This window comes from Ranitomeya imitator, chromosome 1 (assembly GCF_032444005.1).
Source record: "Ranitomeya imitator isolate aRanImi1 chromosome 1, aRanImi1.pri, whole genome shotgun sequence".
NCBI classification, from domain to species: Eukaryota; Metazoa; Chordata; class Amphibia; order Anura; family Dendrobatidae; genus Ranitomeya; species Ranitomeya imitator.
In genome coordinates this window covers 752801081-752826328 of record NC_091282.1, presented here as the reverse complement: position 1 = coordinate 752826328, position 25248 = coordinate 752801081, and the positions used below count along the sequence as shown (strand labels likewise).

At 47.3% G+C, this 25248-nt stretch overlaps 1 protein-coding gene across 2 annotated transcripts in view; it reads left to right on the top strand.

Annotated features, from left to right (window-relative positions):
• MIS18BP1 (MIS18 binding protein 1) overlaps window positions 1–25248 on the top strand; it is a 197536-nt gene that overhangs the window by 103208 nt on the left and 69080 nt on the right. For both annotated transcript variants that reach the window (XM_069734982.1, XM_069734973.1), the window contains one exon: window positions 20972–21062. In XM_069734982.1, coding sequence (XP_069591083.1) covers window positions 20972–21062 — 91 coding nt within the window. The remainder of the gene's footprint in view (window positions 1–20971; window positions 21063–25248) is intronic.

Genomic DNA, 25248 nt, shown 5'->3' with positions numbered 1-25248 from the left:
CAAGAGAGGCCTGGATGTCTTCCTGGAGCAGAACAATATTGTATCATACAATTAGGTTCTGTAGAAGGACGTAGATCTGGGGATTTATTATGATGGAATATAGGCTGAACTGGATGGACAAATGTCTTTTTTCGGCCTTACTAACTATGTTACTATGTTACTATGTTACACAGTCACAGAAGATGGCAGACAGCAATGATTCTGAGAGATATATGGTGGAGGGAGCAGGGTGACAGCAGCACAGAGTATTTCAGGAGAGCAGTGTGCTGTTCTATGGGGGGGGGGGGGGGCGGGTGGGTGTGGAGCAGCCAGGGATTTACATAGAGCGCTGTCTTTTATACACATGGATGGACCATCTGCTTGTCTGCTCCATAGAAATCCAGGAAACATTTCTGCTGATTGATGGCCTGTTCTGATCCAGACATTGCATGCAAAGACTCCATTCCCCTCCTCAGGTCCTGTCCTGGCGATGTGTGACAGGCGCAGTACTGGGTGGAAGCAGGCTGTGGGGAAATGTAGCCATATAGTAACGATAAAAATGAGACCCTTCTATTCAGCTGCCTCACCAGCCTTCCCCTGACTGCACCTAACTGGAGGTCATGCTGCCCCCTATATTACCCCAGACCCGTGTGCAGCTGCTCAACCAGAACCATCGTAGAATGGGTCCCCTTTCTGAAGATAATACCGCCATATAGATCACACAATACCGCCATATAGATCACACAATACCGCCATATAGATCACACATACCGCTATATAGGTCACACATAATACCGCCATATAGATCACACATAATACTGTCATATAGTTCTCACATAATACTGACATAGTTCTCACATAATACCGCCACATAGATCACACTTAATACCGCCATATACTTCTCACATACCGTCATATAGATCACACACAATACCGCCATATAGATCACCCATAATGCCGCCATATACTTCTCACCTAATACCGCCATATACTTCTCACCTAATACCGCCATATACTTCTCACATAGTCATATAGATCACACACAATACCGCCATGTAGATCACCCATAATGCCGCCATATAGATCTCACATAATGCCGCCATATACTTCTCACATAATACCGCCATATACTTATCACACATGCCGCCATATAGATCACACATGCCGCCATATAGATCACACATGCCGCCATATAGATCTCACATGCCGCCATATACTTCTCACATAATACCGCCATATACTTATCACACATGCCTCCATATAGATCACACATGCCGCCATATAGATCACACATGCCGCCATATAGATCACACATGCCGCCATATAGATCACACATGCCGCCATATAGATCTCACATGCCGCCATATACTTCTCACATAATACCGCCATATACTTATCACACATGCCGCCATATAGATCACACATGCCGCCATATAGATCACACATGCCGCCATATAGATCACACATGCCGCCATATAGATCACACATGCCGCCATATAGATCACACATGCCGCCATATAGATCACACATGCCGCCATATAGATCACACATGCCGCCATATGCTAATCACATAATACCGTCATATAAGTCACACACAATACCACCTTGTAGATCACACATATAACCATCATATAATTCTCACATAGTACTGTCATATAGTTTTTACATCATTCCACAATACTGATCAAACATAATACCACCATATAGATCACATATAATACTGTCATATAGATCACACATGCAGGGGGGAGAGGAGTGCATAGGAGAAAGACATGCAAGGGGAGAGGAGTGCATAAGAGGGAGAGCGACCCATGGGGAGAGAGACATGCAGGGAGGAGACAAGTGCATAGGAGGTAAAGCGACCCATGTGGAGAGAGGAGTGCATAGGAGAGGATTAGATATTGACTGCTGAGCTGTGTATCTAATACTGTCCTGTGTATCTAAACCTGTCCTGTGTATCTAATCCTGTCCTGTGTAATACTGACTACTGAGCTGTGTATCTAATCCTTTCCTGTGTGATACTGACTGCTGAGCCGTGTATCTAATCCTATCCTGTGTGATACTGTGCTGAGCCGTGTACCTAATCCTATCCTGTGTGATACTGTCTCCTACACAGGACAGGATTAGATACACAGCTCAGCAGTCAGTATCACAAATGACAGGTTTAGATACACAGGACAGGATTAGATACACAGGACAGAGGTAGTGGTAGGTGGTATATAGAGGCATGTAGCAGTGGTAGGGGTATATATAGAGGCAGGTAGCAGTGGTAGTTGGTATATAGAGGCAGGTAGCAGTGGTAGGTGGTATATAGAGGTAGGTAGCAGTGGTAGGTGGTATATAGAGGCAGGTAGCAGTGGTAGGTGGTACATATATATGGGCAGGTAGCAGTGGTAGGTGGTGTATATATAGTGGCAGGTAACAGTGTTAGGTGGTATATAGTGGCAGGTAGCAGTGGTAGGTGGTATATAGGGGCAGGTAGCAGTGTTAGGTGGTATATAGGGGCAGGTAGCAGTGGTAGGTGGTATATAGGGGCAGGTAGCAGTGGTAGGTGGTATATAGGGGCAGGTAGCAGTGGTAGGTGTTACATAGACGCAGGTAGCAGTGGTAGGTGGTATATAGGGGCAGATAGCAGTGGTAGGTGGTATATAGAGGAGCAGGTAGCAGTGGTAGGTGGTATATAGTGGCAGGTAGCAGTTGTAGGTGGTATATAGGGGCAGGTAGCAGTGGTAGGTGGTATATAGTGGAGCAGGTAGTGGTAGGTGGTACATAGAGGCAGCTAGCAGTGGTAGGTGGTATTTAGAGGCAGGTAGCATATAAAGGCAGGTAGCAGTGGTAGGTGGTATACAGAGGCACTTATCAGTGGTAGTTGGTATATAGAGGCAGGTAGTGGTAGATGGTATATATAGAGGCAGGTAGCAGTGGTATATATAAGGGCCGGTAGCAGTGGTAGATGGGATATAGAGAAGCAGGTAGCAGTGGTAGGTGGTATATAGAGGCATGTAGCAGTGGTAGGTGGTATATATAGGGGCAGGTAGCTGTGGTAGGTGATACATAGAGGCAGGTAGCAGTGGTAGGTGGTATATAGGGGCAGGTAGCTGTGGTAGGTGATACATAGAGGCAGGTAGCAGTGGTAGGTGGTATATAGAGGCAGGTAGCAGTGGTAGGTGGTATATAGAGGCAGGTAGCAGTGGTAGGTGGTATATAGAGAGGCAGGTAGCTGTCGTAGATGGGATATAGAGAAGCAGGTAGCAGTGGTAGTTGGTATATAGAGGCATGTAGCAGTGGTAGGTGGTGTGTATATATATGGGCAGGTGGCAGTGGTAGGTGGTGTATATATAGGGGCAGGTAGCAGTGGTAGGTGGTATATAGAGGCAGGTAGCAGTGGTAGGTGGTATATAGAGAGTGTTAGGTAGTATATAGAGAAGCAGGTAGCAGTGGTAGGTGGTATACAGAGGTAGGCAACAGTGATAGGTGGTATATAGAGGCAGGTAGCAGTGGTAGGTGGTATATATAAGGGCAGGTAGCAGTGGTAGATGGGATATAGAGAAGCAGGTAGCAGTGGTAGGTGGTATATAGAGGCAGGTAGCAGTGGTAGGTGGTATATATAGAGGCAGGTAGCAGTCGTAGATGGGATATAGAGAAGCAGGTATCAGTGGTAGTTGGTATATAGAGGCATGTAGCAGTGGTAGGTGGTATATATAGAGGCAGGTAGCAGTAGTAGGTGGTATATATAGGGGCAGTTAGCAGTGGTAGGTGGTATATAGGGGCAGGTAGCTGTGGTAGGTGATACATAGAGGCAGGTAGCAGTGGTAGGTGGTATATAGAGGCAGGTAGCAGTGGTAGGTGGTATATAGAGAGGCAGGTAGCAGTCGTAGATGGGATATAGAGAAGCAGGTAGCAGTGGTAGTTGGTATATAGAGGCATGTAGCAGTGGTAGGTGGTGTATATAGGGGCAGGTAGCAGTGGTAGGTGGTATATAGAGGCAGGTAGCAGTGGTAGGTGGTATATAGAGGCAGGTAGCAGTGGTAGGTGGTATATAGAGAGTGTTAGGTAGTATATAGAGAAGCAGGTAGCAGTGGTAGGTGGTATACAGAGGTAGGCAACAGTGGTAGGTGGTATATAGAGGCAGGTAGCAGTGGTAGGTGGTATATATAAGGGCAGGTAGCAGTGGTAGATGGGATATAGAGAAGCAGGTAGCAGTGGTAGGTGGTATATAGAGGCAGGTAGCAGTGGTAGGTGGTATATAGAGGCAAGTAGCAGTGTTAGGTGGGATATAGAGGCAGGTAGCAGTGGTAGGTGGTATATATAGAGGCAGGTAGCAGTCGTAGATGGGATATAGAGAAGCAGGTATCAGTGGTAGTTGGTATATAGAGGCATGTAGCAGTGGTAGGTGGTATATATAGAGGCAGGTAGCAGTGGTAGGTGTATAACACTAGCGAAGAAAAGGGGAGTGTCGACACAAAAATATGATTAAAAAAGTATACAAATTTTATTAATAAATACATACAGAAAAAATGACATATACATACAAAAGCATGGAGGACTATAACAACTCCACCATGCAAAGAGGAGGAAAAGCCAACCGGTACACTAATGGTAAAGCACGCTAAATGCACATACGACCTGGGCAGACGGTTCAGAGGGAAACGGTGAACCAGGATTTAGAGGAGTATAAGTAACGAGGGATCATCCCTCCGGTGCCCTATATCAAGTAAAATAAATCATACAATCCTGGATACAATGTATTACCAAAGTTATCTGAACTTACCCATCATAAGTCCGCATCAGCGTGGCCTTCCCACTACCCCTGACGCGCGTTTTGCGTTAATTGCTTTTTCAAAGGGGAAGCGTTGCCTATGTCTCACTCATATAGCGCTATTTATAGGATGTCGGCACATGAATGTAATCAGCGCATGCACGCCCAAATCCCTCCACACATAAAGAAGTGCAAACTCAATAGGCGTCAATGGTGCGGCGCACATGGGGGCGAGAAAATACACCCATGGTACCAATATCCATCCGCGCCGCACCTGTTAGACGCCATCAAGATAAAGCAGCGTGTGACGGAACGGACAGTGCATGCGCACCACTCACGCCGAGAAACCGGAAGTGCGTCATCGCCGGAGACCGGAACTGACAATACTACAGTCCCGGACCTACCGCGCTTGCGCATAGGCTCTACGTCGTTTCCTGGCATAAACAAGGAGTGTTGCCATGGTGAGGAAGATCGCGCCTGCGCACAGAAACAATAATCGAGCCATGTAGAAGAATCCCGCGCTAAATACATAGCGCTTGCACGCGACTCATCCATTGTGCAGCTGCATTAGCGTAACCATATGAGACAGCTATGTATTTAGCACGGGATTCTTCTACATGGCCCGATTATTGTTTCTGTGCGCAGGCGCGATCTTCCTCACCATGGCAACACTCCTTGTTTATGCCAGGACATGACGTAGAGCCTATGCGCAAGTGCGGTAGGTCCGGGACTGTAGTATTGTCAGTTCCGGTCGCCGGCGATAACGCACTTCCGGTTTCTCGGCGTGAGTGGTGCGCATGCACTGTCCGTTCCGTCACACGCTGCTTTATCTTGATGGCGTCTAACAGGTGCGGCGCGGATGGATATTGGTACCATGGGTGTATTTTCTCGCCCCCATGTGCGCCGCACCATTGACGCCTATTGAGTTTGCACTTCTTTATGTGTGGAGGGATTTGGGCGTGCATGCGCTGATTACATTCATGTGCCGACATCCTATAAATAGCGCTATATGAGTGAGACATAGGCAACACTTCCCCTTTGAAAAAGCGATTAACACGAAACGCGCGTCAGGGGTAGTGGGAAGGCCACGCTGATGCGGACTTATGATGGGTAAGTTCAGATAACTTTGGTAATACATTGTATCCAGGATTGTATGATTTATTTTACTTGATATAGGGCCTATGTGGCACCGGAGGGATGATCCCTCGTTACTTATACTCCTCTAAATCCTGGTTCACCGTTTCCCTCTGAACCGTCTGCCCAGGTCGTATGTGCATTTAGCGTGCTTTACCATTAGTGTAACGGTTGGCTTTTCCTCCTCTTTGCATGGTGGAGTTGTTATAGTCCTCCATGCTTTTGTATGTATATGTCATTTTTTCTGTATGTATTTATTAATAAAATTTGTATACTTTTTTTATCATATTTTTGTGTCGACACTCCCCTTTTCTTCGCTAGTGTTATATATCTGAATCTAGGAGCGACACTCCTGTATATATGACTTTATGGTTTGATAATAGGGAGAGCGTTTTTGGTGGATTATGACCATGCTCTCGGCCACTTATTATATTAAAAGCTTAATGATTATTGTTTTCAGCAGTGGTAGGTGGTATATATATAGGGGCAGTTAGCAGTGGTAGGTGGTATATAGGGGCAGGTAGCTGTGGTAGGTGATACATAGAGGCAGGTAGCAGTGGTAGGTGGTATATATATATATGGGCAGGTGGCAGTGGTAGGTGGTATATATAGGGGCAGGTAGCAGTGGTAGGTGATATATATAGGGGCAGGTAGCAGTGGTAGGTGGTATATAGAGAGTGTTAGGTAGTATATAGAGAAGCAGGTAGCAGTGGTAGGTGGTATATAGAGGCAGGCAGCAGTGGTAGGTGGTATATAGAGGCAGGTAGCAGTGGTAGGTGGTATATAGAAGCAGGTAGCAGTGATAGGTGGTAGATAGGGGCAGGTAGAAGTGTTAGGTGGTATATAGAGGCAGGTAGCAGTGGTAGGTGGTACATAGGGGCAGGTAGCAGTGGTAGGTGGTATATAGTGGCAGGTAGCAGTGGTAGGTGCATAAGAGAAAAAAAACCTTGCACTTACCTTCCTGTATCCTCTTACTGACTTCTCCAATTCCGCCATTTGCAGCTGCTGAATGTCCGCCATAGGCCATTTTTATGCCTCCCTAAATGGGCTGACTCCCCCCACAGGGCCGTGGTCACCACCTGGCGCAAGCATCCATGTGAGTGCCGTTTGCCTGGACAGGTGGGTGCGCTCACTTTTGGGCGATGGCACTGGCACAGGGTCCCTCATAGTACAATGAAGTGTCTCTGACGGCGGTGGTGCACAACCAACGTCAGACACACCGTCGTAATATGAGGGGCCCTGTGCCAGTACCGCCTCCCACGAGAGTGTTCCCCCCCAGCTCGAACAGTGCTCTACCACTTGCAATACTTACCTCTCCCTGCTCCACCACTGTGTAGTCTGTGCTGTTATATCCTTCAATGGCACTGCCAATACAAATTTGTTGAAATGATAGATTATAGTAAAAATATACAGGGGCCCTGGCCTCCATTTAGACCAGTTAATACTTTGCGCCTACCACCACTATATGCTACTCAGCAGAGGAGCCCACCCCAGTACCTAGCTATGCCGCCTGTTTAGTCCTGTTACCAATTTTGAACTGCATTTAGCCTACTTTTTTATTGTGGGCCTACAAACTGTGTCTGCGCCACTCATTACAGTTGTCCTCCACTGAACAAAGCTATGCCACCTGTTTAGTCCTGTTACCAATTTTGAACTGCATTTAGCCTACTTTTTTATGTTGGGCCTACTAACTGTGTCTGCGCCACTCATTACAGTTGTCCTCCACTGAACAAAGCTATGCCGCCTGTTGTGAATTCTGTGGCAGAGCTCCCTCCTGTGGTCACAAGTGGTACTTCGGCTGATTCTCTCTGTGAGCTTCTGTTGGTGGAGGGAAGTGGTACTGCGGCTTCTGAGTTTCCTCCCTCAGGTGATCTGGTGAGGTCGTTAGGTGCTTCTCTACTTAACTCCACCTAATGCTTTGATCCTGGCTTCCTGTCAATGTCCCAGTGTTGGACTTGCTTTTCCCTGGATCATTCCTGTGGCCTGCTGCTCTGCATAGCTAAGTTCTTCTTTGCTATTTGTTTGTTATTTTTTCTGTCCAGCTTGTCTATTTTGTTGCTGGTAGCTCTGGGACGCAAAGGGTGTACCTCCGTGCCGTTAGTTCGGTACGGAGGGTCTTTTTGCCCCCTTTGCGTGGTTTTCTTTAGGGTTTTGTGTAGACCGCAAAGTTACCTTTTCTATCCTCGCTCTGTTAAGAAAGTCGGGCCTCACTTTGCTGAATCTATTTCATCTCTACGTTTGTCTTTTCATCTTAACTCACAGTCATTATTTGTGGGGGGCTGCCTTTTCCTTTGGGGTATTTCTCTGAGGCAAGGTAGGCTTATTTTCTATCTTCAGGCTAGTTAGTTTCTCAGGCTGTGCCGAGTTGCATAGGCAGAGTTAGGCGCAATCCACGGCTGCCTCTAGTGTTGTTTGGAGAGGATTAGGGATTGCGGTCTGCAGAGTTCCCACGTCTCAGAGCTCGTTCTATGATTTTGGGTTATTGTCAGATCACTGTATGTGCTCTGACCGCTATGTCCATTGTGGTACTGAATTGCCTTTCATAACACCTTCCCTCCTCTCCCAGGAAGTGCAGCATCCTTTTCAGGGCAGAGCAGTGTGAGATCTCCCTGCTGTGCTCTGAACAGGTCGGCAGTGACTTAATACTAAGTACAGGCTGCAATCATCACTCCCCGCTGCAGATACTTACCCTGGACCCTCGCTTCCCAGCAGCTTCTGCCTGGCAGCTCCTGCCATCGCACGCACTGAGCTGTGTGTGCGATGACAGAGGAAAATAAAGCCTACAGCTGTGGGCTACAACAAAATGGCCGCTATCTCCTCCCACAGCTGTGACCTAACAGCCCAGTGGGCTTGCCCAGGCACAGCTTAGAGGCAGGAGGAGCGGCCTCAATGTAAGGGATGCGGTCGGAGTTCGACCGCAGTTTCTTATGCCCATGGGTGCCGTAAGTGAGGTGTGCAAGTGTCGTGCCCAGACCCTTACACCCCCGCTAACGAAAATGGCAGCTTCCAGTGGCAAAAATAAAAGACAATAAATAAAAAACTATGGAAGTAGTTAATTTAGTTTTGTGTGAAAAATAATTGATTATATAATCAATAATTATTAATACAAAAATTAAAATCACGGCACCTTCCCTTTAACCCCTTCCTGACCCATGACGCCACGTAGGCGTCATGAGTCGGTGCCAATCCGACCCATGACGCCTATGTGGCGTCATGGAAAGATCGCGTCCCTGCAGATCGGGTGAAAGGGTTAACTCCCATTTCACCCGATCTGCAGGGACAGGGGGAGTGGTAGTTTAGCCCAGGGGGGGTGGCTTCACCCCCTCGTGGCTACGATCGCTCTGATTGGCTGTTGAAAGTGAAACTGCCAATCAGAGCGATTTGTAATATTTCACCTATTATAACTGGTGAAATATTACAATCCAGCCATGGCCGATGCTGAAATATCATCGGCCATGGCTGGAAATACTAATGTGCCCCCAGCCCCCCGATCTGGCCGGTACACTGCTCCGGCTCCCCTCCGTCCAGTGCTCCGCTCCCCCCCCCCCGTGCTCTTGTCCGCTCCCCCCGTGCTCCAATCACCCCCCCTGCACTCCGATCCACACCCCCCGGTGCTCCGTTCCACCCCCCCGTGCTCCGTTCCACGCCCCCCGTGCTCCGTTCCACCCCTCCCGCGCTCCGATTCCCCCCCCCCCGTGCTCCGATCCCCCCCCCCCCCCCCCCGTGGTCCCCCCCCACCCCATCATACTTACCGATCCAGCTGGGGTCCCGTCCGTCTTCTCCCTGGGCGCCGCCATCTTCCAAAATGGCGGGCGCATGCGCAGTGCGCCCGCCGAATCTGCCGGCCGGCAGATTCGTTCCAAAGTGCATTTTGATCACTGAGATAGATTATTTCTCAGTGATCAAAATAAAAAAAATAATAAATGACCCCCCCCCCCCCCTTTGTCACCCCCATAGGTAGGGACAATAAAAAAATAAAGACATTTTTTTTTTCCACTAATGTTAGAATAGGGGTAGGGTTAGGGCTAGGGTTAGGGCTAGGGCTAGGGTTAGGGTTAGGGGTAGGGTTAGGGGTAGGGTTTCGGTATGTGCACACGTATTCTGGTCCTCTGCGGATTTTTCCGCTGCGGATTTGATAAATCCGCAGTGCTAAACCGCTGCGGATTTATGGCGGATTTACCGCTCTTTTTTCTGCGCTTTTCACTGCGGTTTTACAACTGCGATTTTCTATTGGAGCAGTTGTAAAACCGCTGCGGAATCCGCACAAAGAAGTGACATGCTGCGGAATGTAAACCGCTGCGTTTCCGTGCAGTTTTTCCGCAGCATGTGTACAGCGATTTTTGTTTCCCGTAGGTTTACATTGAACTGTAAACTCATGGGAAACTGCTGCGGATCCGCAGCGTTTTCCGCAGCGTGTGCACATACCTTTAGAATTAGGCCATGTACACACAGTGCGGATTTGGCTGCGGATTGGCCGCTGCGGATTCGCAGCAGTGTTCCATCAGGTTTACAGTACCATGTAAACATATGAAAAACCAAATCCGCTGTGCCCATGGTGCGGAAAATACCGCGCGGAAACGCTGCGTTGTATTTTCCGCAGCATGTCAATTCTTTGTGCGGATTCCGCAGCGTTTTACACCTGTTCCTCAATAGGAATCCGCAGGTGAAATCCGCACAAAAAACACTGGAAATCCGCGGAAAATCCGCAGGTAGAACGCAGTGCCTTTTACCCGCGCATTTTTCAAAAATGGTGCGGAAATATCTCACACGAATCCGCAACGTGGGCACATAGCCTTAGGGTTAGGGTTGGAATTAGGGTTGTGGTTAGGGTTGTGGTTAGGGGTGTGTTGCGGTTAGGGTTGTGATTAGGGTTATGGCTACAGTTGGGATTAGGGTTAGGGGTGTGTTGGGGTTAGTGTTGGAGGTAGAATTGAGGGGTTACCACTGTTTAGGCACATCAGGGGTCTCCAAACGCAACATGGCGCCACCATTGATTCCAGCCAATCTCGTATTCAAAAAGTCAAATGGTGCTCCCTCACTTCCGAGCCCTGACGTGTGCCCAAACAGTGGTTTACCCCCACATATGGGGTACTGTTGTGAATTTGCTTTTTGGCTCCCTCTAGTGGTTACTAGTTTTTTGACTCTGGTTTTTCTGTCTTTCCTTTTATCCGCACCTGGGTCGTTAGTTAGGGGCGTTGCTTTATAAGCTCCCTGGACACTCAGTTCTATGCCTGGCAACGTAGTTATCAGAGCTAATCTGCTGTGCTCTTGTCTACTGATCCTGGTCCGGTTTTTCAGCTAAGTCATTTACTTTGCTTTTTGCTTTTTGTTTTTGGTTTTGTATTTTTGTCCAGCTTGTTCCTAATCTGTATCCTGACTTTTGCTGGAAGCTCTAGGGCGCTGGTGTTCTCCCCCCGGACCGTTAGACGGTTCGGGGGTTCTTGAATTTCCAGTGTGGATTTTTGATAGGGTTTTTTGTTGACCATATAAGTTACCTTTCTATATTCTGCTATTAGTTAGCGGGCCTCTCTGTGCTAAACCTGGTTCATTTCTGTGTTTGTCATTTCCTCTTACCTCACCGTTATTATTTGTGGGGGGCTTCTATCCTGCTTTGGGGTCCCTTTCTCTGGAGGCAAGAGAGGTCTTTGTTTTCCTCTACTAGGGGTATTTAGATTCTCCGGCTGGCGCGAGTCATCTAGGATCAACGTAGGTATGACCCCCGGCTACTTCTAGTGTTGGCGTTAGGAGTAGATATATGGTCAACCCAGTTACCACTGCCCTATGAGCTGGATTTTTGTATCTTGCAGACTTCCACGTTCCTCTGAGACCCTCGCCATTGGGGTCATAACAGTTTGCCAGGCCTATATTAAATGTTTAATGCATTGCAAAAGAGGGATTATAAGAAAGAAGATTCTGAGTTTTTTTTTTCTCCTCTCTCATTTTTTTTTTTTTTTTTTTTTTTTTTCTTCATCCCCTTTACCTCAGAGTGGCTTATGCTTGCTGCAGACATGAATGTCCAGACCTTGATTACAAGTGTGGACCAGCTGGCTACTCGTGTGCAGGGCTTACAAGATTATGTTATCAGAAGTCCTGGGTCAGAACCTAAGATACCGATTCCTGAACTGTTTTCCGGAGACAGGTTTAAGTTTAGGAATTTCAAGAATAATTGTAAATTGTTTTTGTCCCTGAGACCCTGTTCATCTGGAGACTCCGCTCAGCAAGTAAAAATTGTTATTTCGTTCTTACGGGGTGACCCTCAAGATTGGGCTTTTTCGCTGGCGCCAGGAGATCCGGCATTGGCTGATATTGATGCGTTTTTTCTGGCGCTCGGTTTACTTTATGAGGAACCCAATCTTGAGATTCAGGCAGAAAAGGCCCTGCTGGCTATGTCTCAGGGGCAGGACGAGGCTGAAGTGTATTGCCAAAAATTTCGGAAATGGTCCGTGCTGACACATTGGAACGACTGTGCACTGGCCGCTAATTTTAGAAATGGTCTTTCTGATGCCATTAAAGATGTTATGGTGGGTTTTCCCATTCCCACAGGTCTGAATGATGCTATGGCACTGGCTATTCAAATTGACCGGCGATTGCGGGAGCGCAAGACCGCAAATTCCCTCATGGTGTTGTCTGAACAGACACCTAATTCGGTGCAATGTGATAGAAAAACCGCAAATTCCCTCATGGTGTTGTCTGAACAGACACCTGATTTAATGCAATGTGATAGAATCCTGACCAGAAATGAGCGGAAAATTCATAGACGCCGGAATGGCTTGTGCTACTACTGTGGTGATTCTACACATGTTATCTCAGCATGCTCTAAACGTATAGCTAAGGTTGTTGGTCCGGTCACCGCTGGAAATTTGCAACCTAAATTTATTCTGTCTGTAACTTTGATTTGCTCACTGTCGTCTTATCCTGTCATGGCGTTTGTAGATTCAGGTGCTGCCCTGAGTCTTATGGATCTGTCATTTGCTAAGCGCTGCGGTTTTACTCTTGAACCATTAGAAAATCCTATTCCTCTTAGGGGTATTGATGCTACGCCATTGGCAGCAAATAAACCGCAGTATTGGACACAGGTTACCATGTGCATGACTCCTGAACACCGCGAGGTGATACGTTTTCTTGTTTTACATAAAATGCATGATTTGGTTGTTTTAGGGCTGCCATGGTTACAGACCCATAATCCCGTCCTGGACTGGAAGGCTATGTCAGTTTCTAGTTGGGGCTGTCGTGGTATTCATGGGGATATCCTGCCTGTGTCTATTGCTTCTTCTACGCCTTCGGAAGTTCCGGAGTATTTGTCTGATTATCAGGATGTCTTTAGCGAGTCCAGGTCCAGTGCATTGCCTCCTCATAGGGACTGTGACTGTGCTATAGATTTGATTCCAGGCAGTAAATTTCCTAAGGGAAGACTCTTTAATCTGTCGGTACCTGAACATACCGCTATGCGTTCGTATATCAAGGAGTCTTTGGAGAAAGGACATATTCGTCCGTCTTCTTCCCCTCTTGGTGCAGGATTCTTTTTTGTGGCTAAGAAGGACGGATCTTTGAGGCCTTGTATTGATTATCGGCTTTTAAATAAGATCACTGTCAAATTTCAGTATCCTCTGCCGCTGTTGTCTGACTTGTTTGCCCGAATTAAAGGTGCCAAGTGGTTCACCAAGATAGACCTTCGTGGTGCGTACAACCTTGTGCGCATTAAGCAAGGTGATGAATGGAAAACCGCATTCAATACGCCCGAAGGTCATTTTGAGTACTTGGTGATGCCTTTTGGGCTCTCCAATGCGCCTTCAGTTTTTCAGTCCTTTATGCATGACATTTTCCGGAAGTATCTGGATAAATTTTTGATCGTTTATCTGGATGATATTTTGGTTTTTTCTGATGATTGGGACTCGCATGTGGAGCAGGTCAGGTTGGTCTTTAAAATTTTGCGTGATAATTCTTTGTTTGTCAAAGGCTCAAAGTGTCTCTTTGGTGTACAGAAGGTTCCCTTTTTGGGGTTTATTTTTTCCCCTTCTGCTGTGGAGATGGACCCGGTCAAGGTCCGAGCTATTCTTGATTGGACTCAGCCCTCGTCAGTTAAGAGTCTTCAGAAGTTCTTGGGTTTCGCTAACTTCTACCGTCGTTTTATCGCTAATTTTTCTAGCGTTGTGAAACCTTTGACGGATATGACCAAGAAGGGCTCCGATGTAGCTAACTGGGCTCCTGCTGCCGTGGAGGCTTTCCAGGAGTTGAAACGCCGGTTTACTTCGGCGCCTGTTTTGTGCCAGCCCGATGTCTCACTTCCCTTTCAGGTTGAGGTGGATGCTTCGGAGATTGGAGCAGGGGCCGTTTTGTCGCAGAGAGGCCCTGGTTGCTCTGTTATGAAACCTTGTGCCTTTTTCTCTAGGAAGTTTTCGCCTGCCGAGCGAAATTATGATGTGGGCAATCGGGAGTTGTTGGCCATGAAGTGGGCATTTGAGGAGTGGCGTCATTGGCTCGAGGGTGCTAAGCATCGTGTGGTGGTCTTGACTGATCACAAAAATCTGATGTATCTCGAGTCTGCTAAACGCCTTAATCCGAGACAGGCCCGCTGGTCATTGTTTTTCTCCCGCTTTGATTTTGTTGTCTCGTATTTACCAGGTTCAAAGAATGTGAAGGCCGATGCTCTTTCTAGGAGCTTTGTGCCTGATGCTCCTGGAGTCGCTGATCCTGTTGGTATTCTTAAGGATGGAGTTATCTTATCAGCTATTTCTCCGGATCTGCGACGTGTGTTGCAGAGATTTCAAGCTGATAGGCCTGAGTCTTGTCCACCTGACAGACTGTTTGTTCCGGATAAGTGGACCAGCAGAGTCATTTCCGAGGTTCATTCCTCGGTGTTGGCAGGTCACCCGGGAATTTTTGGCACCAGAGATCTGGTGGCCAGGTCCTTTTGGTGGCCTTCTTTGTCAAGGGATGTGCGGTCATTTGTGCAGTCCTGTGGGACTTGTGCTAGAGCTAAGCCTTGCTGTTCTCGTGCCAGCGGGTTGCTCTTGCCCTTGCCTGTCCCGAAGAGACCTTGGACACATATCTCCATGGATTTCATTTCTGATCTTCCGCTATCTCAGGGCATGTCTGTTATCTGGGTGATATGTGATCGCTTCTCCAAGATGGTCCATTTGGTTCCTTTGCCTAAGCTGCCTTCCTCTTCCGATCTGGTTCCTGTGTTTTTCCAGAACGTGGTTCGTTTGCACGGCATCCCTGAGAATATTGTGTCAGATAGAGGATCCCAGTTCGTTTCCAGGTTCTGGCGATCCTTTTGTAGTAGGATGGGCATTGATTTGTCGTTTTCCTCTGCTTTCCATCCTCAGACTAATGGACAGACGGAGCGAACCAATCAGACTTTGGAGGCTTATTTGAGGTGTTTTGTCTCTGCTGATCAGGACGATTGGGTGACATTCTTGCCGTTGGCTGAGTTTGCCCTTAATAATCGGGCTAGTTCCGCCACCTTGGTTTCGCCTTTTTTCTGCAACACTGGTTTCCATCCTCGCTTTTCTTCAGGTCATGTGGAGTCTTCTGACTGTCCTGGGGTGGATTCTGTGGTGGATAGGTTGCAGCGGATCTGGAATCATGTGGTGGACAACTTGAAGTTGTCACAGGAGAGGGCTCAGCGCTTTGCCAACCGCCGCCGCGGTGTGGGTCCCCGACTACGCGTTGGGGATTTGGTATGGCTTTCTTCCCGCTTTGTTCCTATGAAGGTCTCCTCTCCCAAATTTAAACCTCGTTTTATTGGTCCTTACAAGATATTGGAAATCCTTAATCCTGTATCTTTTCGTCTGGATCTTCCTGTGTCGTTTGCTATTCACAATGTATTTCATAGGTCCTTGTTGCGGCGGTACGTTGTGCCTGTAGTTCCTTCTGCTGAGCCTCCTGCTCCGGTGTTGGTTGAGGGCGAGTTGGAGTACGTGGTGGAGAAGATCTTGGATTCTCGCCTCTCCAGGCGAAGACTTCAGTACCTGGTCAAGTGGAAGGGCTATGGTCAGGAGGATAATTCCTGGGTGGTCGCCTCTGATGTTCATGCGGCCGATTTAGTTCGTGCCTTTCATGCCGCTCATCCTGATCGCCCTGGTGGTCGTGGTGAGGGTTCGGTGACCCCTCACTAAGGGGGGGGTACTGTTGTGAATTTGCTTTTTGGCTCCCTCTAGTGGTTACTAGTTTTTTGACTCTGGTTTTTCTGTCTTTCCTTTTATCCGCACCTGGGTCGTTAGTTAGGGGCGTTGCTTTATAAGCTCCCTGGACACTCAGTTCTATGCCTGGCAACGTAGTTATCAGAGCTAATCTGCTGTGCTCTTGTCTACTGATCCTGGTCCGGTTTTTCAGCTAAGTCATTTACTTTGCTTTTTGCTTTTTGTTTTTGGTTTTGTATTTTTGTCCAGCTTGTTCCTAATCTGTATCCTGACTTTTGCTGGAAGCTCTAGGGCGCTGGTGTTCTCCCCCCGGACCGTTAGACGGTTCGGGGGTTCTTGAATTTCCAGTGTGGATTTTTGATAGGGTTTTTTGTTGACCATATAAGTTACCTTTCTATATTCTGCTATTAGTTAGCGGGCCTCTCTGTGCTAAACCTGGTTCATTTCTGTGTTTGTCATTTCCTCTTACCTCACCGTTATTATTTGTGGGGGGCTTCTATCCTGCTTTGGGGTCCCTTTCTCTGGAGGCAAGAGAGGTCTTTGTTTTCCTCTACTAGGGGTATTTAGATTCTCCGGCTGGCGCGAGTCATCTAGGATCAACGTAGGTATGACCCCCGGCTACTTCTAGTGTTGGCGTTAGGAGTAGATATATGGTCAACCCAGTTACCACTGCCCTATGAGCTGGATTTTTGTATCTTGCAGACTTCCACGTTCCTCTGAGACCCTCGCCATTGGGGTCATAACAGGGTACCAGCATACTCAGGACAAACTGCGCAACAATTACTGGGGTCCAATTTCTCCTGTTACCCTTGTGAATCTAAAAAAATGCTTGCTAAAACAATTTTTGAGGAAAGAAAAATGATTTTTTATTTTCACGGCTCTGCGTTGTAAACGTCTGTGAAGCACTTGGGGGTTCAAAGTGCTCACCACATATCTAGATAAGTTCCTTGGGGGGTCTAGTTTCTAAAATGGGGTCACTTGTGGGGGTTTCTACTGTTTAGGCACACCAGGGGCTCTGCAAACGCAACGTGACACCCGCAGACCATTCCATCAAAGTCTGCATTTCAAAAGTCACTACTTCCCTTCTGAGCCCCGACGTGTTTCCAAACAGTGGTTTACCCCCACTCATGGGGTATCAGCGTACTCAGGAGAAACTGGACAACAACTTTTGGGGTCCAATTTCTCCTGTAACCCTTGGGAAAATAAAAAATTCTGGGCTAAATAATTATTTTTGAGGAAAGAAAACGTATTTATTATTTTCACGGCTCTGCATTATAAACTTCTATGAAGCACTTGGGGGTTCAAAGTGCTCACCACACATCTAGATAAGTTCCTTTGGGGGTCTAGTTTCCAAAATGGTGTCATTTCTGGGGGATCTCCAATGTTTAGGCACACAGGGGCTCTCCAAACGTGACATGGTGTCCGCTAATGATTGGAGCTAATTTTCCATTTAAAAAGCCAAATGGCGTGCCATCCCTTCCGAGCCCTGCCGTGCGCCCAAACAGTGGTTTACCCCCACATATGGGGTATCAGCGTACTCAGGACAAACTGGACAACAATATTTGGGGTCCAATTTCTCCTATTATCCTTGGCAAAATAGGAAATTCCAGGCTAAAAAATCATTTTTGAGGAAAGAAAAATTATTTTTTATTTTCATGGCTCTGCGTTATAAACTTCTGTGAAGCACCTGGGGGTTTAAAGTGCTCAATATGCATCTAGATAAGTTCCTTGGGGGGTCTAGTTTCCAACATGGGGTCACTTGTGGGGGAGCTCCAATGTTTAGGCACACAGGGGCTCTCCAAACGCGACATGGTGTCCGCTAACAATTGGAGCTAATTTTCCATTCAAAAAGTCAAATGGCGCGCCTTCCCTTCCGAGCCCTGCCGAGTGCCCAAACAGTGGTTTACCCCCACATATGAGGTATCGACGTACTCGGGAGAAATTGCCCAACAAATTTTATGATCCATTTTATCCTACTGCCCATGTGAAAATGAAAAAATTGAGGCGAAAAGAATTTTTTTGTGAAAAAAAAGTACTTTTTCATTTTTACAGATCAATTTGTGAAGCACCTGAGGGTTTAAAGTGCCCACTAGGCATCTAAATAAGTTCCTTGGGGGGTCTAGTTTCCAAAATGGGGTCACTTGTGGGGGAGCGCCAATGTTTAGGCACACAGGAGCTATCCAAACGCGACATGGTGTCCGCTAACGATGGAAATAATTTTTCATTCAAAAAGTCAAATGGCGCTCCTTCCCTTCCGAGCCTTACCATGTGCCCAAACAGTGGTTTACCCCCACATGTGAGGTATTGGTGTACTCAGGAGAAATTGCCCAACACATTTTAGGATCCATTTTATCCTGTTGCCCATGTGAAAATGAAAAAATTGAGGCGAAAAGAATTTTTTTGTGAAAAAAAAGTACTTTTTCATTTTTACGGATCAATTTGTGAAGCACCTGGGGGTTCAAAGTGCTCACTATGCATCTAGATAAGTTCCTTGGGGCGTCTGGTTTCCAAAATGGGGTCACTTGTGGGGGAGCTCCAATTTTTAGGCACACGGGGGCTCTCCAAACGTGACATGGTGTCCGCTAAAGAGTGGAGCCAATTTTTGATTAAAAAAGTCAAATGGCGCTCCTTCCCTTCCAAGCCCTGCCGTGCGCCCAAACAGTGGTTTACCCCCACATATGAGGTATCAGCGTACTCAGGACAAATTGGACAACAACTTTCGTGGTTCAGTTTCTCCTTTCACCATTGGGAAAATAAAAAAATTGTTGCTAAAAGATAATTTTTGTGACTAAAAAGTTAAATGTTCATTTTTTCCTTCCATGTTGCTTCTGCTGCTGTGAAGCACCTGAAGGGTTAATAAACTTCTTGAATGTGGTTTTGAGTACCTTGAGGGGTGCAGTTTTTAGAATGGTGTCACTTTTGGGTATTTTCAGCCATATAGACCCCTCAAACTGACTTCAAATGTGAGGTGGTCCCTAAAAAAATGGTTTTGTAAATTTCGTTGTAAAAATGACAAATCGCTGGTCAAATTTTAACCCTTATAACTTCCTAACAAAAAAAAATTTTGTTTCCAAAATTGTGCTGACGTAAAGTAGACATGTGGGAAATGTTATTTATTAACTATTTTGTGTCACATATCTCTGTTTTAACAGAATAAAAATTCAAAATGTGAAAATTGCGAAATTTTCAAAATTTTTGCCAAATTTCCGTTTTTTTATCACAAATAAACGCAGAATTTATTGACCTAAATTTACCACTAACATGAAGCCCAATATGTCACGAAAAAACAATCTCAGAACCGCTAGGATCCATTGAAGCGTTCCTGAGTTATTACCTCATAAAGGGACACTGGTCAGAATTGCAAAAAACGGCAAGGTCTTTAAGGTCAAAATAGGCTGGGTCATGAAGGGGTTAAGGCTGATTTGCGTATACTCGGTAAGATGTTACTTACCGTATTTTTCGGACTATAAGACGCACCGGACTATAAGGCGCACCCAGGTTTTAGAGGTGGAAAATAGGGAAAAAAATATTTGAAGCAAAAAAAATGTGTTAAAATATTTAATAACATACTATTATATTTGGTGTTATTATATATAATAGTATGTTATTATGTTGGAAGCTGCGGGACCAGTGTGCTGTCTATACAGTACTATATGAAGATGCTGGAGGGTGAGTATAAGAATGGGGGCACAGGGCTTCTATTTAAAGACAAAAAAAGGGATTGAGATCCAGCTCCTAAAATTCAGTAATTTTTATTAGATTCCAAAAACGATAAAATCCACAGACATGGAATAACCAAACTCCCTCCGGGTGGGTGCCCCTGCACATGAGGGGCTATACGGCAACGCGTTTTGATCTGACGATCTTTTTCATAGCCATCTATTTAAAGCACCACTCCAGCACTGCAAAATAACACTGGAGTGCTGCTTTAAAATCCAATGGGAGAACTATAACTCCCAGCATGTCCTGCAGATCCTGTGACATGCTGGGAGTTATAGTTCACTAAAGAAGTGGCAGAGTGCTTTATTGTGTTTTGGAAAGACTAACCTCTTAATTGTGGCAGCCAGCCACACTGTGGTGAGGTAAATGCATCCCATGACTGCACACAGAGCCCTCCCTCTTGTTGCCTTTCCACAGCACAGGTAATGGAAGCCAGCAGATTCTAGTGGGGAGTCTGAAGGACCTGTGATGATGTCAAGAAGAGGGAGGGCTCTGTGCTGGCTGCCATGTGATGCTCCAGCCCGCCCACTTCTGACATCATCACAGGTCCTCCTTGTGCACACTGCACAGCACTCCGCTCCAGCCCAGGAAGGTACAGCGATCTCCTCTCCCCCAGACCCTGCTGCTGCTGCCTCCTCTCCCCCAGACACATGGATCTCCCCAGCTGCTGCAGGAATCAGCGCTGGGGAAGCCATGTGTGTCCCTGCTTAAGTGCAGTATTCATTTGCCTCTCTGGCTCACTGCTCAGCTGATAGGTGGGAGGGAGTAGCTAATGAATATTCACTGCACTTAATCATTGGGACCACATGGTTTCCCCAGCACTGATTCCAGGCAGCAGGGACATCCTGAAGTGGGATAACAGTGTGATCCCACTCACTGCTGCCCCCCTCCCCACATGCTACATCCGTACCATAAGACGCACCCACACTTTCCTCCCAAATTTGGAGGAAAAAACGTGCGTCTTATGGTCAGAAAAATATGGTAATTGCAGGCTCCCTTATGGTCAGAAAAATATGGTAATTGCAGGCTCCCTCTCTACTCGAAGGAGATTAGGGTCACTTTGCTTTTCATTATTACCGGATGGACTGGTATTACCGTGGTGCAGATAATGTGCTGCATCATCCACAGAATAATGACCACAATCTCTCCCACTTATACTGTACACTTGGTTCAGTATTATGCGGCCGTCTTACTGCACTCAGATTTATATTAACGTAATATTCTTTACTCAAAGGAAAAAGTCCGCAGCAGAATTTCAAATAAGAAAGTCACTATGAAAACGCTATCAAAGAAGACCACCCTCAACAAAAAAACATCACAAGGAGGTGAGCAAAGGCAGTTCCGCACAGTCACAGCACAGTCTCCTGATATGGATAGGATATAAAGGGGGGACCACTGGGAGATCCTGGCAACAAAGACAAGAATTTTGTATCTTAGATTAATTATTATCCATTCCTTAACCCCTTAACAGCCAGAGGTATTTTTGGTTTTGCATTTTCATTTTCTCCTTCGCCTCATTGGGGGACACAGGACTGTGGGTTTATGCTGTTGCCACTAGGAGACTGACACTAAGTTAATAGACAGTTAGCTCCTCCTCTGCAGTGTACACCCTCCTGCTGGCTCCTAGAGAACCAGTTCTTGCTTAGTGTCCATATGAGGCACACAGGTCAGCTATTCAGACCCAAAACTTTTTTTATTGTAAATTTAAATTTTTAATTCTTAAAGAATTTTTACCTGGACAAAGGGACGAACCAACAACAGGTGAACACTGAGAGTGTCGCCTCCACGTATCCTCTCCTGCTACGTGGGATGCCATGCCTGGGCTGATTTTTAGGGGCGACGGGTCTCTTAAAGGGCACCGATCTCCCCGCACCATCAACAGACGAACAGATGGAGTGTCGCCTCTATATACCCTCTTCTGCAGCCTGACCTAATGCCGGACAACCAGCCCTGTTCACCAGGATTGAACTCCTTGGATACACAGAGGCACCCTCCGTTTTGGCGTCCGTGCAGCCCCCACTGCTCCACCACTGTCTAGTGGATGAAGCAAGGAGGCGGATGGTCCCTCTCCATCTCCCTATGAAAGGGATAGTGGATTGAGGGTTTTTATCCTTATCCCTGCATCGTCCAAATAGCCAGCGACAACAGCTACACAGCGGAGGTACCTGCACTTCAGCGAAGGTACCTGCAGCATCGTCCGAAGGACATCTCCAGCCTCTCCAGGTAAGTGCTGAGAAGGGGGGCTCTGAGCAGTCCGGGCACAGGCAGCAGACTTTTCTGGGGGAAGGGGGGTTCCGTTTTTCGGGACTGGGCATAAATTTAGTCCCCGGCTTTGGCCTTGTACAGGCTGAAGCTCCGCCCCCGCTATGAAGCATTTGGCTGCCCCGCCCACTTTTTTGGCGCTTCTCGCTCTGAACGAGAGGCGCCCATGAAATCTCGTCGGCCATCTACCTACACCCTGTCGCAAGCTGACAGGGACTCCGGCTGGGACACAGTACCCGGGTAAGGAGCGCTGCCATTAGCGCTCTCTCTCTCTCTTTCAATATCCTATCCTCTGTGAGAACCCTGATGAAGGGGGCACATAGGAGTACATCATGTCCCAGCCTCAGGCACCTAAAAAGTCCCTTTAAAACTCTTACAGTCTTTTTCACTTCATTTAACTCTTCCCAGTCCGCATTTCCAAAAGCTCAGTTTACCACTCTGCAAAGCCTGTGACCCCAAATGCACTCAGGAGCCCCTGCTGACACTGAGCCCAGTGTTCTTAGTCCCCCTGAGTGGGTCTCGTCTTTGTCGCAATCTATGACTTCTCTGGCCAAAGCGCTTGCATCCTTCAGTGTTCCTTCTAGGGATCGTGGCATTCGCACGTCTGACGCAGAGGAACCCTCCCCTACACGGGAACAGTCGGCTACCAGGGGCCGCACACATGTTAGAAACCTACAAGCGTCTAGGAAACGGATACATAGTACGTCTCCTGTACAATCACGTGTCATTACGTCCACGAGCTCCATTTCTCGTTCTCCCTCTCCAGACGTTGGTAGCGAACTCTATTCGGAGTATGAATCGGAAGTCTCCTTAGATCCGGATTCGTCAGACTTTCAGAGGATACTTGATTTTCTGATTGAGGCTGTCAACCAAACTCTGAAGGTTGTTCAATACTCCGGCTCTGTGCCAGATCACGCTGTGTGCTTCAAAAAAGCTAAGCGTCCTCATAGAACATTCGCCATCCACCCGGAGTGTCGGGATATAGTTAACCGGCACAGGGAGCGACTGAATAAGCGCTTTACAGGACAAAAAATGCTTGAGGCGAAGTACCGTTTCTCAGCCGATCTGAGAAAAGATTGGACCAAGTCTGCTGTACTAGACCCGCCAGTCTCTCACCTGGCATCCAAAACCCTTCTATCCCTGCATCCCTGCCAGACGGATCATCTATTAAAAATCTCACAGACCACCAGATAGAAAATTTGGCTCGTTCTGCGAGGTCTCAGGTGCGGCTCTATGTTCTTCCTTCGCTGCAGCGTGGGTAGCTAAAGCAATGGCTTCCTGGTCAGAGACCTTGGCTAATTCCATTCAGGGCAGTAATCTTCCTCCGGAGGCAGCTAAGCTGGCTTGCCAAATTTCTCAGGCAGGTTACCTGGTACATGCTTCTTTGGATGCGGCCAACTGTGCGGCTATATCGTCGGCAAAGGCCATCATGATCAGAGGATCTTTATGGCTTAAAGAATGGAAGGCGGATTCTGCATCAAAAAAGTCTCTGAAATTTCTTCCTTACCAGAGTGGGCTTTGTTTGGAGAGAAGGTGGATCAGCTTATCTCGGATGCTACTGGAGAAAAGAGAAAGTTTCTTCCCCGCAGAGGCTTAGGCGTCCTTTTTGGCGTCAACAACAAATCCGTTTCCGATCTTTTGCGCCAATCCGGTTTGGTCCACTATCTCTCCAGGATCAGGACGCTCTCCACGCCGGAACAGAGGACCCCAGACATCCTATATAGGTCCAATCAGCAATGGACGGGTCGGCCCAAACAGTCTGGAACAAAGGGATCTAGGTCCTAGAGATTTTCCACCCAATGACTCATGGGGTTATCTGGTCGACACCAGCAGGGTAAGCGGTCTCCTGCTTCTGTTTTTCCAGGTCTGGCTTTCAGTCGTTCACCACGAATGGGTCAGAGACCTGGTTTCTTCCGGATACAAAATAGATTTTTCTTCTTGTCCCCTGGCTCGTTTCTTTCCTTCCTGACTGCCAGCATCATGTGCAAATACTCTTTCCCAAGCCATAGACTCTTTACGCCATGATGGCGTCATTGTCCCGGTTCAGGAAAACGAATAGTTTGAGGAATTCTACTCCAACCTGTTCGTTGTCCGCAGAAAGGACGGAAAAGTGAGACCCAAACTAGACCTCAAACTTCTAAACAAGTTAGTGAAGGTCCGTCATTTCTGCATGGAGTCTCTGCGTTCGGTCATCACCTCAATGGAAAAAGGGGAGTTTCTAGCATCCATGTCGATTTTTTTTTTTTTTTTTTTTTTCCCCCCTCCTCCTCCCCACCAAAAGTTCCTGCGTTTTGCTATTCGCGATCAGCACTTTCAATACACTGCTTTGCCCTTCGGCCTCGCTACTGCTCTCGGGGTTTTCACAAAGGTCATGGCAGCTGTCATGTTCATCCTGCACTCTGTGGGAAGTGGTCCTTCTACCCTATCTGGATGACCTCCTAGTCAAGGGTCCGTCTTTCCACGATTTAACGGAGTTCATTCATATCACTTGCGATACTCTTTCTCGTCTGAGTTGGCTGATAAACTTAGCCAAGTCTTCCCCCTTTCCAGCCCAGCAGATATCCTTTTTAGGTATGACCCTGGAATCCTCCCGAGGGTTGATGATTCCCTCTCAAGACACGGTCCTAGCCTTTCAGCAAGGAGCCCGCGCACTTTCTCAGTCATCCCCTCATTCCATCCTCTTTGCGATCAGGGTACTGGAGAAAATGGTGGCAGCAATGGAGGCGGTTCCTTTCGCACAGATGCACCTCCGTCCCCTACAGCATGCTCTTCTAGCGGCTTGGGACAGGAACCTTTTCTCCCTCGAATGTCGGTGTCGTCTATCCCTTCGGGTCAGGCAGACTCTCAGATGGTGGACATTGAGTTCTTCCCTCAACCAGGGGAAGTCCTTTCTCCCGGTTCAATGGCCAGTGGTGACTACCGATGCCAGTATTCTGGGCTGGGGAGCAGTTTTTCGTCACCACACTACTCAGGGCTGCTGGTCTTCTCAGGAATCGAATCTTCCAGTCAATATCTTGGAAATCCGAGCGATATGGCTAGCGCTACTGCAGTTTCATTATCTCCTAGCGGGTCACCCCATCCGAATTCAATCGGACAGCGCCACGGCTGTGGCATACATCAACCATCAAGGAGGTACCCGCAGCAGGGCAGCCATGTGCGAGGTAACTCGCATTCTCCGATGGGCAGAGAGGAACCACTCCGTAATCTCAGCAGTGCATATACCAGGCGTGGAAAACTGGGTGGCAAACT